The sequence below is a fragment of the Carettochelys insculpta genome, chromosome 8 (genome assembly GCF_033958435.1).
Source record: "Carettochelys insculpta isolate YL-2023 chromosome 8, ASM3395843v1, whole genome shotgun sequence".
Taxonomy (NCBI): domain Eukaryota; kingdom Metazoa; phylum Chordata; order Testudines; family Carettochelyidae; genus Carettochelys; species Carettochelys insculpta.
Window position 1 is genome coordinate 9,773,896 of NC_134144.1, and position 16,297 is coordinate 9,790,192.

Here is a 16,297-nt window from a genome sequence, read left to right on the forward strand (position 1 = left end):
ATCATCCCATCGCTAAAATGCTGATTAATTAGCAGCCGGAAGAACACATCTTACAATAAGGTGGTACATCTTCAGGCATCTCTCTTGGATTTGCCTCAAAGACACACATATAAATCTGCTGTGCTACAGTGTACCTGTTCCTTGTTTGTCAATAGTAGGAATTGGTCTATGCTGAGGAGTCAGATCAACCCAGCCATACTGCTCGGGGTGAAAAAAAACCTACATCCTTCAGTGATGCAGTTAAGCCGACCTAACTCCCAGCACAGATGAATAATGGACGAATTCTTCCACTGCCCTACCTATCACTTGTCTTGGGAGTTTGAGATGGAGAGCCCCCCGGCTGCTGTAGTGAGTGTCTACACTGAAGCACTGCAATAACAGCACTGTGCTGCTGCAATGTTTTAAGCACAGACACAGATGGAGTTACTCATCATTTAAGTTTATTCCTCTCAGTCCTTTCATTTCAGATTCCCTAATGACACACTACATTGGTTTCTAGCCGTGGACATTTGCCAAATGTCTGGCGTGAGACTACTGGCCAGAGGGTCTGAGCCACAGCAGGTAATTGGAGCTGACTGAGCAAGCACAGGCCTGACAGCTGTGAGCTCCCCGAGCACAAGGTTATATAAAGCTGATGATGATGATGAGAGGAAGGGGACCACATGAATGGCAGAGAGAGGACAGGGAGGAGCCAGGTAGCGGAAGGCTCTGCTCTCTGGTAGCTGCAGAGTTTGGCTGTAGAAGAGCAGCTCCAGAGCTTAAAGGGGGGAGATGCTAGCTTGGCTAACCGTGACCAAGAATTGTAACAGATGGCGGTGGGACTTGTTACACATCATAAAAGCATGGGTGACTACAACCAGAGCAGTCTCCACCTACCTAATTTGTGGACAGAACAGGGGCCTGGGGCCCAGAAGCCTGAGAGGCTCTGCTAAACTGTCTTAAAACATGACTCATCTCTTGGTCCAACAGTATTGTTTTGAAATCAGTCTAGGACTGAATATAAGTTCTACACCAGTGTAATTCTGAACCCTTACTATATAAATATGCTGCACCAAGATCTACTCCAGCAATTTGAGTTGTTTAAATAAATTCTTCCAATCCTCCCCTCTCAAACAGGTTATGATCAATTAAGACGACGGATCTCTCCGAACCAAAATATCTTCGTACAATTTTACACACACACAAACACAAATTATGTGCCCATGACCAATGGGAGGAATGTTACCCTTCTCTGGGCACCCCAGCCATTTGATTAACTTAAACTGCCCATAAGGGTTAAACCCCGAAACACTGGGTCATCGAGTGTGTCCAGGAAGTGCTGGCAGGGAACCAGAAGAGCCAACGGAAATTTCTGTGTGAGCAGAGGTGAGCTGGAGAGACAAATCAGTCAAGAACAAGGTCTGGAATTTCCGGAGATCCACGCCTAGAGAAGGACTATACCTTGGCACAGAAGAAATGCGAGCAGAACAGGCATTCTTTCATCCTACCTATATTCATGAGTTAGAATGTAGGTAACAGACGATGCCATTCTAACCAAAGAAACACCCTCCTTGAAAGGCAAATGAACTCATTATAGCAGGACACCAAAATATTTTATTTCTCCCTGGTTGCATAAAATCATAAAGTCTTTTTCTGTCCTAGACTGGATTTCTTCCATTGTCGAGCAGTCTGACACTGATTAATGGCTGCACTGCCCTTACTCCACCACATAAAAGAGAAAGGTCCAAGCTATTTAAATACTCCCCTTAAAAAGTTACATTGAGACAGGAATTAGACTTACATATACATAATGTCAATATATTTCAGGAAGTCCAAAGTTCATTATTCAATATCATAGTTATGAATGAAAATAAAGTGGTGTTTCATGATCCATTTCATTTCATTTGTGCTCAGAGTGACTAAATGCTGTGGGGTTCAGTTTTCACACCAAAGGTGCCTCATTTGCTTCTAATGTGAAGAATCACAAGCCCTGCAACTTCAACACAGGAAATGAAAACGGAGGAAGATTCTTTGTCTTCCAGGCTTGTAATGAAGCCTCTGCGAGCCAAGTTACACTCTCTTATATTTATGCCACAGTGTCATCAGATTAAACCCGTAGATGGCATTTTCAATTAATTTCAACAGGAACTTAGTTTCCTGTGAAACAAAAGAAGAATGGTTTCCTGAATCCAACTCAGACTCCCATTGCCAGACTGACTTCAGAAAAAAAAAAAAAAATATAGCAACCTTACTGAATTTTAGCTACTAAACTAAGTTGAGATGGCTCTATGTTCTAAGTCTGCTGAATATGCCATCTTTAAACCAAGACTTGCATAAAAACAGGACGAAATGCTTATCAGTTCACTCTCTATTGGAAGTCCAATCCTATTTTCAACAGAAAAGAAACATAACATGGCAAAACCAACAAAATCCTGGCAAACTTAACTTAGCCCCTGCTGGGGAAGTGTAAAACAAAATAAAGTACATATTCCACCACATACACCAATCAGGCCTTTGTAGGATTGAGAGAAATTGAACAGGCTTCAGCACCTGATGCTCCATATGCAGGAGCAAAATTATTTTGGCAAAGAGTTGAAATATGAAAGGTGCCAAGAATTCCAGTAAGAAAATTAGATCAATTAAAACATTTCTACAAGTTGAACCTCTCTAATCCAGACCTCACTTGCCCAGCAAACTCTGTAACCTGGCATGATTTTAGTTAGCTGGACAACCACTTATCCTGGGTGTGGCCAAGTTTCCCCTGGTCCTGTAAAGTTTGTTTATGGACACCAGTCCTGGCTATCAGTGTTCTGTGCTGTTGTTTAGCTTAATTTACCCCAAATGGCTTTTAAAACCCCAGTAAGCAGTGGAAGTGTTGGTAATATGCTGGAAAAGGACCTTCTGTTGTCCAGCAAATTCTCTCGTCCCACACCAGTCCCGATGGTGCTGGACAAGAGAGGTTCAACCTGTAGACTTTGCATCTGGGGGGGGGAAGGGAAGAAAATGGAAATCCACATGAAATAAGGTACAGCAAATAAACTACATTTTAGCATGGCGATTTGTAAACTAACGTTAACTCAGTGACATTTTATTGGATAGGGAGGGAAAAAAAAACAAACTATGCTGTTCACACATTTCTCCACACATCATTCTGTTCCAACCTGTTGCTCAGTACTTGGAATTGGTTAGCAAAGGTTAACAGACACCCCCCCGCCCCACGGCTACAATTTTTAGAAAGCTGCAGTTTTCAACTGAACATTTAAATTTTTGAACACTGAATTTAGCACATGCAAATCTCAGGTTGCTCAGCAAAAACTAAGCACTGCAAAGGTAAAACAGATATTCCCTCATTGTCTCTACCCAGTTTGCCTGGTGTACTACAGGGCATGCTTCACAAGGAAGTCAGATATCAGATATTACCTTAAATTCATCAGAACTGATGGCCCAATAATCTGGCAGGTCAAATTCCATCCACTCCACAGATAAAACTAAAACAATGCAGTGTATTAAGTCCTAATCTGTACAACAGGCTATCAGAGTCAGGGAAAATTGTGGATTATTTTAACCTCAGTTTGAAAGTGGAGTGAAAATGAAACAATACCTTCCTGAAGTAACAGTTTTATATGCTTAAAATGTGAGGCTTGGGCTTTTATGAAAGTTCCTATAGGGAGTTAAATTTCCTTTTAAGGAAATTTTAGGCATTAATCCAAATTCTCCCTTCACAGGCTACCAATAAGCAAAACTAGTAACTGCTCAAACTAATGTTTTCTTCTGTGACAGTCTTGATAAAAATGTCCTTTTCAATTTTAGGTTTTTTTGTTTTTTTTTGTTTGTTTTAAATTTAGTAAGGGCTGCTTAAGTTCAACAGTAAAAGGGTATACGCCTGACACATTTCTGGCACAACTGATACTGTATAATGTTGCACAAAATCAGGGTAAGGCTTGTTCTTGAATTCCAACCCAGACAGTGGAAGGCAGTTTCCACATCTGTATGACTTACTAAAAACTCAGATTTTCATTAGACTCCAATGGGGATTTAAAAAAACCCAAAAAACTAAAGTTCTAATTTGAATCAAGCTGTACGCATTCTTATTAGTTTTAGTATTCCTGCTTTACCATATACTTCCATTGATGCTAATGAAGTTTTCCGAGCACAGCTATCACCTTCATTCTGGTGTGGTTTTCAGTTTCTTCCTCATTGACTAACAGTTTTTATTTCACTGTTTATCTATGTGCCTATATAATATTTTTTCAAATTCTCATTTTCATTTGTATATGTAAGGCATAAAATAATGAACACTACCACCTGAGAACCGGAAAGAGAAATATAGTTGTAGTCAGCATTCAAAGGCAACAATGCCTATACAAGATCCCAGTTCCAACCTCACCCTCTTGTTCTACCCCATATTTCCAGCCCCTCTTTTCTGTTCTTTCCAGATACTAAATGAAGTGCCATCAACAGCATGAAGTTAGCTCCCACATTTGGGCTATGTCTAGACTGCAGGTTTCTGTGGACAAAACTTCTGTTTTCTGAGCTCTGTCAGTCAGGAGCATTCTGCTGACATTCCTGTATCTCTCGTTCCATGAGGATGAAGCGATGTCTTGACAGATAGGGTTTTTTCTAACATTTGGCCCCATGGAGTTGGGCCAAATGTTGGAAAAGCTTCTCTTAACAGAAGTGTTGGTAAAAGACACGCTAATTGCGGTGTGCAATTTGCGTACCCTATGCCAACAGTTTCCTGCAGTTTAGATACAGCCTCAGCAGTGAAAAAAAATTCATTTGTTCTCAACCACTTCCCATTAGCCATCTTCTTCTGTACGAAACCACTGTAGGCACTATGCAGGCTCCAGGATATCCACAGATGCACATGCTCTTACCCACCTCCCTTCAGCTGCTTCTGGAAATGACACCTAGGGGCAAGGAGGAAAAAAAAAATAAAACAAGCCACTTAAACAAGGGAAAGGGAGTGAGGGTGTGGAAAGAGGCCAAATGCTACTTTAAACACCTCCTACTTTAAATTATGAAGTTTATTCCAATAATATTTCTGTTCCTACTCTTATACACTTTCCACTGACCTACAGGCGCCTTCCCTTTCTGCAGCAGAATCAACGCTCAAAAGTTTTGTTATCATAAGGTAAGCCTGTGGTAGGTCTCTATCTTTTGAGCAAAAGGAGTTAAGTCTTATTTAAGATTATACTGCAATTACAATTCTGAGACAGTAAACAGGATCACACACTATTTGGATGAAGTACAGCAAGCTGAGATTGAATCCTGAACTACTACTATTTTGTAAGGGTTTGTCTACACTAACACATTCTGTCCAGGAAACTAACGTCTACATGCAGAAATCAACAGCAGCAAAGTTACCAGTGTATGCCCACAGTTGTCCCCCACTGAAATAGCGTGTTCACATTGGGAGCTCCCCCATGAACAGCAGGAGAAACACACCGTAGGCATGTATCCAGCAATGCCTGGTGACACCAGTCACCAAGCATTGCAAGACCATGGAACAGAATGCAGGGCATCTTGGAACTGTGCAAAGCATCACATCAAGCACCATCCTGTTCAGGGGCTTCCAGCATCCTTTTGTGCCTCTTTTTCCTCAACTACCTTTCTCTCCTGTGCACTCCAGCACCTGCAGCAAGAAAGAAGGGATCCCACACTTCCCTCACATACTCTCAGCTGTCATGAGGCACTTGCACACAGCAGCGGCGATCTTGAAATTACTGACAGAGGAAGAAGATAGAGCCTGAGAGTCTGCATGGTCTGGACAGTGGCAACCAGTCATTGCATTTGGCAGTCTCAGAGCACGTACAGGTGGAGCACCACTCTTGGACTAGGAAAACCAGCACTGATAAGTGGGATCACATTGTCATGCAGGTGTGGAATGGCCACAGGGTTCCTGGAACTTCCTGGAGCCGTGCGCTGAGCTGGCTCCTGACCTGTGGCATAGGGACATAAGAACGAGAGCTCCCCTCTTGGTTGACAAGCATGTGGCAATTATACATGGAAGCTGGCAACTCCTGATTGTTACCCCTTTCTGCTGCAAATTAGCTTGGAGTGGCAAGTCTACCACTGGTGGCACATTGCTGCATACGTGGGGAGCAATCAATCACATTCTGCTACCGAGGACTGCAACTTTGGGAAATGTGCGTGACTGTGGCTGGCTTTGCAGACGTGGGATTTCCCAACAGTGGTGGTGCGAGAGGAACAGATGCCACACATTCTGATTTTAGCACCCATCCACCTCGCCACCGAGTACATGAACATCAGCCTTATGTTGCGGTGGCAACCATGGATTACTGTGGGTGTTTGACTGACATCAAAGCCACGTAGTCTGAAAAAGACGATGCCGCAGTCGTGCACCAGGAATGTCAGCCTGCCCAGAAAGCTGCAAGCAGGGACTTTCTTTCTGGACCACAAGCTTATAGCAGGGAAGGCAGAAATGCCTATTGTAACCCTGGGAGATCCAGGTTTCCTCTCGCCACCCTGGCTCACGAAACCATATATGGGGCATCTAGACATCAATGAAGTGTTTTAACAACAGGCTGAACTGGTGCCACACAATGGGTGAATGAGCTTTTGGTAGACTGAAGGCGAGATGGAGGTGTCTCTATGACAGGCAAGACCTCATGGCAGAGGACATTCCTAGAGCTATCACCGTACGCTGCAGGTGCCATAATATGTGTGATGCAAAGGGTGAAATGTTTGCATAAAGGCAGAGCACTGAGCACAGTGCTTGGCAACAGAGGCTGAGCAGCCCCAGGAGCTCAAAGAGCTGCTGGTAACATCAGAAAGGCTTGAGGGTGCACTTTGAAAATGAGGGTCCCTGAAATTTCTGTTTCAGTTGTTTCCAGGCTGCACCCCAGCCATCAGTGCAACACACAGCTAGCAACGCGCCTTTGTGGCCTGCATCTGGGACCACAGTGGTAAGTCTGTGAGACTGCTGAACAGTAGAAGAAAACACTGAACTATTATGAAACTGTTTTTATTCATCAGTAAAGACTGCACTGAAATGCAATGTGAATGTTTAGAAGGGGGGTTACTGGGCACAGAGTTTTAAATCTGATGTGGGAAGGGAGACCCATGTTGGTTCACTGTGTTGTGTGACTAAACCCTTGATGATCTCTCTGTTCCTCCATCACCCTGATCACAAGTTCTGTGGCCAGCCTGGAAAAGGTCTGGTTATTCTTGCAGATCCACAGCTACCTTTGTGAGTATTGTTTCTGATGTCTGAACTTGCTTGCTGATAGATTTAGCACTTGACAAACCCTATTCCTTTCAGGGAGCTTCCTCATCTGTTCCAGCCTCTGATGCAATCTGTGATGGAACCATCAAGGTCTCTGCTGTTCAGCCCAATGCACAAGTCTGAGCATCGAGTCTTACACGCTGTAACAATTTACTTATAAACCTTGCTTCCAACATTTACACTCACTTTTTCCATTGACCCTTGCGCGGAACTTCGACAAGCACTGTAATTACGGCAGATAAAGGGGCTGGTGGTTGTGCATATGGACAAAAGAAATTTTGGAAATGGAAGTTATGAATAACTGACATTTGTACCTGAGCAAAGCATACAGTAGTTTTTCAAAAGCTTACAGTTGAATGTTGGCCTAATACAACTTTGAAACTACTGTGCAGAAGAAATTCCCCCCACTTTTTAGTAGTTTACATTTAACATAGTACTATATTGCATCTGCTGCTGCCTTATTATATACTTCCAGGTCCAAATGAAGTGTATGGTTGACTAGTTAATTTGTAAATTGCATGTTCCCAAGTTGAGGTTCTACGATAACTACAATTAGGAAGACGTATTTCAGATAGCGTAAGGAGTCAAGAATTGAGCAGACATGCTACAGGTACGCGTGAAGATGTTCGATCATTTCTAATTCTGGGAAATGTAGAAGATCACAGAGGGAGAGATTAAAAGAGAAGAGAGCAGTAAGATAAGGATAAAACTCAGAAGGGTAAACAGGACAGTAATCCCGAATAGCACAAAATGGACCAGAGGTGGGGTTGGGAGACACTGTGATTGTCTTTGACCACCAACTTCATCTTTTACCTCAGCAGACAACGTACCAGTTCTTTCACTACTGATTTTCAAATAGAACGAGACACAAAATAAGACGGCTAAGCCTTTGATACCAACGGTTTTCAGCAGGGAGAAAAAAACAGAAGACTTCTTGAATCAAAGAGGGTTGTTTTTTTTTTATTTAGCTTGCAAACAATTTTACTTGGATCAAAAAGAGCAAAACACCCACACTCTTCAACGTAGCTAACATGTCTTTCTATAAAATGGCATAATGGTTAGATATTTGAAATAAAGATCTGCAGACAGATCACAGTTAATGTATTCATAGCTGAATAGAATAGATAACTAAAAAACAGGAAGGGTCTTCACAGGCTATGCCTTCATCTGGCTAGGAAACTACTACTGCATTCTTTTAGACAACTTCACCTTCTAAATGGGCACTGGCTTGTTAAGTTATGCTAATAGGAACAATGAGGAAGAAAACACGGTGACAGGTTTGTCAAAACCAAAATCAAGTGCTGTAATGTGCTCCAGTTGCAAGATTCTCATCCTGGACAGATAGACCTCTACTTTCTGCTACATGAACCAGGTTTCTCATTCTTTTCAGTGCTCATTTGCCTACTGTTCTTCTTTGTCTTAACCTTAAGTGGTTATTTCACTCTACTTGGTGCCTTGGCTAATCTTGCCTGGCTCTATCCACCATTCCTGGCTATCTCCGTTCTTTTTTCAATACAATGCTGGTTAAATCAAATCTTTTTTCCTTTTCTCTTCTCTGTGTAGCTGTCTCTCTTCCCCATTATGTTCTATGAAAATGCTTTTAAGAACTGAATTATACATGTGATTAACATTTGATGCATGTAGCATTTCTCATATTTATACACATAATACAAGTAGCGCTACCAATGATCCTTGTGAGACAGTGCACCACACTGTCCCTAGGATCTCAGATCAAGCATCTACGGATTTCAGATCTAGACTGTAAGCCATGGGTGTCCAACCTTTTGGCTTGCCTGGGCTGTATTGAGTGAAGATAGTCTTGGGCTGCGTACAAAATATATAATATAGTTAATGTATATAAGTCACATAATAATGTTAAAAGTTTACGATCTTGTGGAGCCGCATTACTAGCTGTCCAGGGCCACAGGTTGGACACGCCTGCTAAGCTATCAGTCTGCAGTAATGACAAACTTTTTAAAATGCCTAAAAGCAATGAGTATTCATACTACAGTACAATGATCTGCAGAAAGTGTCAAGAATACAGTTTTTAAAAGATGTTAAGCATATACTCAGATTTATTGTGATTCAATCCTGGATCTGGAAAAGGTCCATAAGTGAAAACAAAAATATCAGGGATTTATTCAGCTGTACATATTCACTGAATATGTAACCAATGTTAAGATGTTTCCTCAGTAATAAAAATAGATCCTAAGTGGTTTGGATTTATGTAGTATACTTTGATCACTGTCTTTAACATCATATTTTAGTTCATCCTTCAATTAAAAAAACAAGGCTTCAAATGTGCTGTTAAGATACTATGCTGGTAACAAGGAGAACACTTCCAATTCAAGACACAGACATCATTGCCACACTCCTGTGAAAACAGCTCCATGTCTGAACTGTTAGCTGCCAAATTCCCATTGCCACTGAAACATTCAATTTCAACAAAATAAAGGCAAGAAGGATAATTCCTGCTTTCCTGTTCTCAACCACATACCTAAAACAGCACATCAAGGAGAACTCCATTCAAGCCAGAAACTGAGGAAGATAGCTCTATCGTCGCTTTCAGACACTAACTGCCTGTTGAATAACCGACAAGAAAAAAAATTGTTGAGATGATCATTATTTCATCTCAAATTGATTTAGCAGTCATTAGAGAAGGGCAGACCAATTCATAAGTTCCAAAACTTAGTACGACCGGAAGCTTCATCAAATCACCACAACATTCTTTTCTTAAAACCCTTCCTAGTGTACAACAGCTACAAGTCACGCCTGTCACTTCACAGAACATTAAATTGTACTGATGCCTGCTCAATTTGAACCTTTAGGAGAAGCTCTCCTTCATAATGTTTCAAAATAAACATATTGAGAGCTCTTTACTGTGTGAAATTAACTTTACTTCTTTAAGCCAGTCATTGCAACTGCTAACGCCACATTTTAAAGTTACTTGTTCCTTTTAGAACAGGGGTGGGGAACCCCCAGCCCAGATCCAGACAGTGGCTTGTCTGCATCCAGACCCCAAGGCTCAGGGCTCCCCTCCATAGCATCCAGCACTCAGCAAGTGACGCCGAGCCCCAAGCCTCATGGGCTGGATCAGGCAAGCTGGGGCCAGATCCAGGCAGCGAGCTCTGCTGGGGGCAGGAAGCAGTTTGGTGCTGTGCTGCTGCCACACTCTGCTGTTCCCCCAGCCAGGGGGAAAAGGGCAAAGGGAGCAGCAGCAGCCTCAGTGGTGCTCCGGAAGGCTGGAATTCTGGCCAATCAGCAGTGGAGCACAGTGCAGAAGGAAGAGGCGCAGAGCCATGTGCATCCAGAGGCGCTATCTACTTAAGCTGCACCCCCATGGCCCAGACCCTGTGCCCCTCTACTGCTCCTGCCCCCATCAAGACCATCATCCCACCACCCCCTGCCCTCTCCCTCACACCTTACTTCTGCCCCCTCCTTCCAGACACTTCACCCAAACCCTACAGCCCACCCTGCACCTCTCTCCTGCCCAGACCCCTCCACCCACAGACCACTCCTGTACCCTCTCCCACCCAGACTCGCAACTCCCAGCCCACTCCAGCACCCTCCCTCTGTCCAGACCCTACATCCCAACCCCACTTTCTGACCGTCTCTCTCGCACACTGAATCCCTCATTCCCCTTGCACACCAGCCTCAGAACCTAGCGGGGTCCACAAAACGCATTACCCCTTCGACCCCCAGGCTCTGGGGCTCGTACACAATGGAAATGAAGGGAGTATCTCCTCCTTCTATTTTTCAGTTGTGGACCACATAATTGAGGGCTTCCTCACCCCCCAGCTTATCATTTGTGTGGTCCCTGACTGATTTGTCTACGGTCGGCGGCCACAACCCAAAAAAGACTCACCACCCCTGTTTTAGGCCTTTAAAAATATACTTGTAGTGATGACCCACAGTGCATATCAATCTTATTCTGAGTTTACCTGCGACAGCTCAGTTTTGTTTTAAAGGCTCATGAAAAAGTAACCAAATATATTCAAGAGACACAATAATATTGACAGAGCTAGGAAACAGTCATTTATTGTAACAAGGTCTAGTGTACCAAAAGCAACAAAAATGAATGGGAGCAACATTGTGTGACTAACTGTGCTTCTCAAATTCTCTCATAACATACCTAATTTGTGCCTATCACAAATCACAGAATTATGTCCAACCTCATTTTCTAAATTTTCACAGCCACAAAACCAACTTGTGTTAAATATCTCCTGTGTTATCCTTCATCTGTACAGTTCTGTCATAATAGTCCACAAACTCAGAAAATTAAATGCTACCCTGCTCCAAAGCCAGTTCTGACATTGGGATGAACTCTCAATTAAGCTTACCAAAGCAATTCAGCACTAGTTCAAAACCGAAGTGATTATACAGTAAGAGACAAACAAATGTAGCCCTTATTTCTGAGCAGATTTATTTAGTTCAGACATTTTTGCCCAGATTTCTAGAATCCTTAGAGAATTTAGCTGCTCCCCAACCAAAAAGCATTAGGAGTGCAATAGCTCATGGACTCTATGATAGTTTCTTGCAAGATCAGAATTTTCCTTTTTCTAAATTACAAGTGTGACTTTCCCTATTGCTGTATTACATAGCTGTCCGAGACAAAAGTCTGGAAAATTGGATGTTCTATTTAGATTCATTTCTGTTAAAACAGCTATGCCATATGGTTCTGCGAGTAGAGCCATAGATGTTTAAATGTTCCATTCTGACAGTTTCCTCACACTCTTCTGCAGTCAATTTTTTTTAATAACTACCAAAAATGTGTCCCTAAAATTCAGGAACAAGAATGGAAGAGCAATGGTAAATGTTATTGCAGGCATCCTACACACCAGATGGCAAACATGCTGTCTCTTTCATACTGTGGCGATCATCACGAAATGGGATGGCAAAGTTTTTTTTCCTTACATACATGTTCTACAAGTGAGAAGTTAAAGATGTCAAGTTGACAGTGATACAATATGAAAGAGTGAGCGTAACAGCAGCCAAGCTGATGTTCACAAGCAGAACAGCATTAGGAAGACATGAATTGATCTCTAAACAATTCCTACCTCAGCATGCCCCTGTCAGCAATTCCTAGATTCAGTTGCAAAGGTAACAGAAATTCTACAGAACAATTCTTACATTCACCAACACACCTAAGTTTGCTAGTCAGACTGGCATCTTTGAGCCAATGGGGAAGTGCAGCATGGGCTATGTGAAAATGGACTTTCCGTGCAATAAATCTACTGCTGTAATTTAGCTTCCTATGCAGTTTCATTGTAAATTGTCTGTCTCTCAGATGGTGTCACATGATTTACAATTTATAATCCCCATATCCTCCAACACTCCTCTTCCTTTTGGCTAGACAGATCATAAATGAAGCATTTCATAAAAGTTACACAGCCAGTTACGACTCAAAAGCTAAAGAGCTATCAGTGTAAACCACCCTTGCACCCGAAAGTGTTTTACTTACTGATATTACCACAAAAGCTAAAATTACCATAGTTCAAAGAGAAACTCTTAAGAGCTTGCTTAATTATTGGGTGATAATATGGAACTGACTGTAGTAGACAAATGCTATCTCTGCTTAGTTGGCTCCTCCTGATTAGATGAAGACTCCACACAGAATCTAGGAGGAAAAAATTAATGAAACCACAACATTTGACAGTGATTGAACTGCAGAATCTATCACTACTTTATTATTATTTTTTTGGACACTGACCAGATTGCAAGTCACTAAACATCCCTTTAGCTTGGCAGGAGTTTTCCATTCTCCCTTATTTCTAATCCTCCCCTAACTTCTTTAAGTTCTTTTAACCTGAAATGTCTTATGCTTAATTTCAAATAAAAAAAAGTCAATAACTCTGTTTCTTAAACTTTTTGAGACCACAAAACACCAAACAATAATATTTTATATGGAACACCCTATGAAAATTCTTAAAAAAAACCCCAAACACTAACATACAGCAAAAACTAAGTGAATTAATCAGGTTGCCTAACAATGAAGTCGTAACACTGCATCTGGTTTTATCAGTGTATTTTTCCAAACGCTCGCAGCACACCTGCGTGCTGTCCGCAGAACTCCAGCGTTCTGTGGGAACACCGTTTATGAAACACTGCTCTAGCAAATGGAAAAAAAAAAAACCCTGCAATCTGTAAGAATTATAAGAGTCAGAAAAAGCCAAATGGACCTCTGAGAAAAATTAGCCCGCCCGTAATAGTCTAGAGCAGCGGTGCTCTACTCCAGAAAAGTAAAGGGTTGATTAAGGCACAGACCTTCTGGACCTCCCCACAAAAGCCCTTACATGCCCAAAGGCGATTCTGATTCAGGCGTTATCCACCCGTGGGGGGCGGGGGACAGAAGAGCGTTTGCTGGATCTAACCTCTCCGGCCCAGCACGGCCCATCCATGAGACCAGGCATACACTCAGCGGCCGTGCAGCACCTCCCCGCGCCCCGGTGGGTACCCGCACGCAGCGGGGCACAGACCCATCAGCCCGCAGCGTCCCGGCCTCTCTCCCACGCCAGCGCCGGACCCCCCACCCCCGCGCCAGGAGCGTTGTAAGGCGGGGCAAAGCCCCTCCCCCGGTGCGCCCCTCCCAGAAGGGCGCAAAGACGCGCAGCCCCCTTAGGGGCAGCACCCCGCCCGGCCCCGCTCCACACGCGCCTCACCCCCCCCGGCGCCGCGCCTCACCATCCGGGAACTCCCGGTCGCTGATATGCTGCAGGTGGGGGCCGCCCCCGGGATCCGAGTCCCCCGACTCGGCCTCCGCCGCGGCCGCCGCGACGTGGTAAGCGTCCGCCCGGCGCTCGGGCCCCGGCGCGGCCCCGGCCCCGCCCCCGCCGCGGGCCCGGCTGAGCTTGGGGCTGGCGTCCGGGGACACGCAGCAGGTGACGGTGTTCCCCATGGGGGCCCCGGCCCCGCTGCGCGGCTCCCAGGCGGGGGCCGAGCCGGGCTACGGGCGGGCGCCTCGCCGCATCCCGCCACGCACCCGGCAGCCGCCGCCTCAGCTCCGGCTCATGGAGCGCGAGCGCAGCAGCAGCAGCCTCCGCCGCCTTCCCAGGCGCCCCGGAGACACGCCCCCGCCCGTCACATGGTGGCGAGCGGCCAATCAGAGGGCAAGAACCGACTTGGGGCCGCCGTGTCACATGACCCGGGACGCGCGTGCTCCTCCCCTGGCCGTTCTTGCTCCTCCCCCTTTCCCCCCCCCCCCCCACACCCAGGCAGAGTGGGAAGGGGCTGGGCAGCTGCAGGGTCCCCTGGCAGCTTCCTCGGGGTGGGGACGTTTCTGACCTAGCCCTGACACAGCCCCACATTGCTGGGGGAGGGGCGTCCTCTGGTGCCTGTGCCAGACTCCAGCCTGCCAGGGGAGCTCGGGGACTTGCTGCTAACAGCTGCTGAGGCTAATCCCTGCAACCGCCAAGCAGGGGCAAGCGAACTTTTTATGGCAGCTCACACTTTTTGTCCCTGCAATGAGCAGGGCCTCTCCCCTGCCCCCCACTTGTCTAATGTGATCCAAACCAAGGGACGTTTCGGATATGTTCATATAAAAAAAATCTCCTTACAGCCTGTGTAAGAAAATAAGGTTGCAGAATGTAAAGATGGTGTGAATTGGTCTATGCGCATGAATACACAGACATAAAAACAGGAACATATTTCGACATTGTTAATGAGATGGATGAGCCTGAGACCCAGCTGCTGATCATGCTGCACCCACACTTAGGAAATTTCACAACACCTCAAGGGAGCCCACCCCCACACTTTGCACACCCCTGCTGCTGAGAAAGGCAATCAGCCAGGCTGAAATGCGGCAGGCGTGATTGACTCAAGCTAGTCTATGGACTTGTCCACACTACCTCCCTACTTAGAAGGGAGCATGGTAAGTAGGGTGTTGGGAGTTCATTAACGAACTTCTGCGGTGCATATGCAGCACTTCATTAAGCAAATTTTTTTGAGGAGTAAAGGGACTTTGAAGTACTCCAGGCACGTAGAAGTATCAGCAGGTTTCCCACTGCTACGCGCGAGCTGGCACTTCGAAGTTTAACACTTCGGAGTTGCAGCAGGGGGAATTTGCTTAATGAAGTGCTGCATATGCACTGCTGCACTTCATTAATAAACTCCCAACACCCTACTTACCATCCTCCCTTTGAAGTAGGGAGCTAGTGTAGACAAGCCCCAAATGTCTTACTGAACCTGGGCAAGTTAACTCACTTTTAAGCCTGCCAGAGCCTGAATGTAAACTGGACCGGTGGGGACTTCAACCAAATGAGACCAGGTCACATAGTCCAGGGTTCAGCCAAACCTAAAAGTTGTTCAATTCAATCCAGTTTTTATAGTTTCCATGTGGCTACATTGTGCTGGTGCTCCTCTTTCCAACAGTGAAGGTTTAATAGGAGGATAAGACGCTATCAAATCAAATATACGCAGTGCTATGCACAAAGGGGAGAATAGAGTAGAAGGGTTTTGTTGACATGAATGTAGGTTAGTGAAAGTGCCAGTACCCAGCTGAGTGCTGAGAAAAACATTTGTAGTATAGCATTCGGTTTATGGCACACATTTTAAAATTTATATTGCAGTATCGTGCAGAGGAACTGAGGTTCCCTTTTGGGGTACGCAATCCAAAGCGGATGGCCTTCCCACCTTTCAAATCCAAGTTCATTTTGCAGACATTTTACATTTTTAACATGTGTGGCTTTAGACATTTTTAATGGTGAGTCACATATTTATCCCTCAACCTCTCAATCAAAAACGTTACTTATCAGAAGTCCAACTGCATGGGTCTCACAGTTGACATTGTTAAGATAAGGTCTTACAAGTTGTGTATCCCAAGAGAGAAATGGGATTCCGATGGGAAAATACATATGCCACCTGAGAGATAAGGAACTATAAATCCATCTCCAGTTCTGTGCAATTTCCCATCCTGATTTTTAACCAGTGTGATGTGGAGGAGAAAATCCACACACAGCTGATGGGGTGGGGGGGGGGATACTCTACCTTTCCGCAATACATTTTTGTTAGTTTCGTTTTTTGTAAATAGCAGCTAACAGCTTTTCAGAGATTTGGAATGTTAGATTATACCCT

The 16,297-nt window shown here is 44.4% G+C and overlaps 1 protein-coding gene across 1 annotated transcript in view; it reads right to left on the reverse strand.

Moving 5' to 3' along the window:
- CCNYL1 (cyclin Y like 1) overlaps nucleotides 1–14,276 on the reverse strand; it is a 48,363-nt gene extending 34,087 nt beyond the window's left edge. The window contains exon 1 of the mRNA XM_075001373.1: nucleotides 13,910–14,276. Coding sequence (XP_074857474.1) covers nucleotides 13,910–14,123 — 214 coding nt within the window. The 5' untranslated portion in view covers nucleotides 14,124–14,276. The remainder of the gene's footprint in view (nucleotides 1–13,909) is intronic.
- Nucleotides 14,277–16,297: the final 2,021 nt, after the last annotated feature.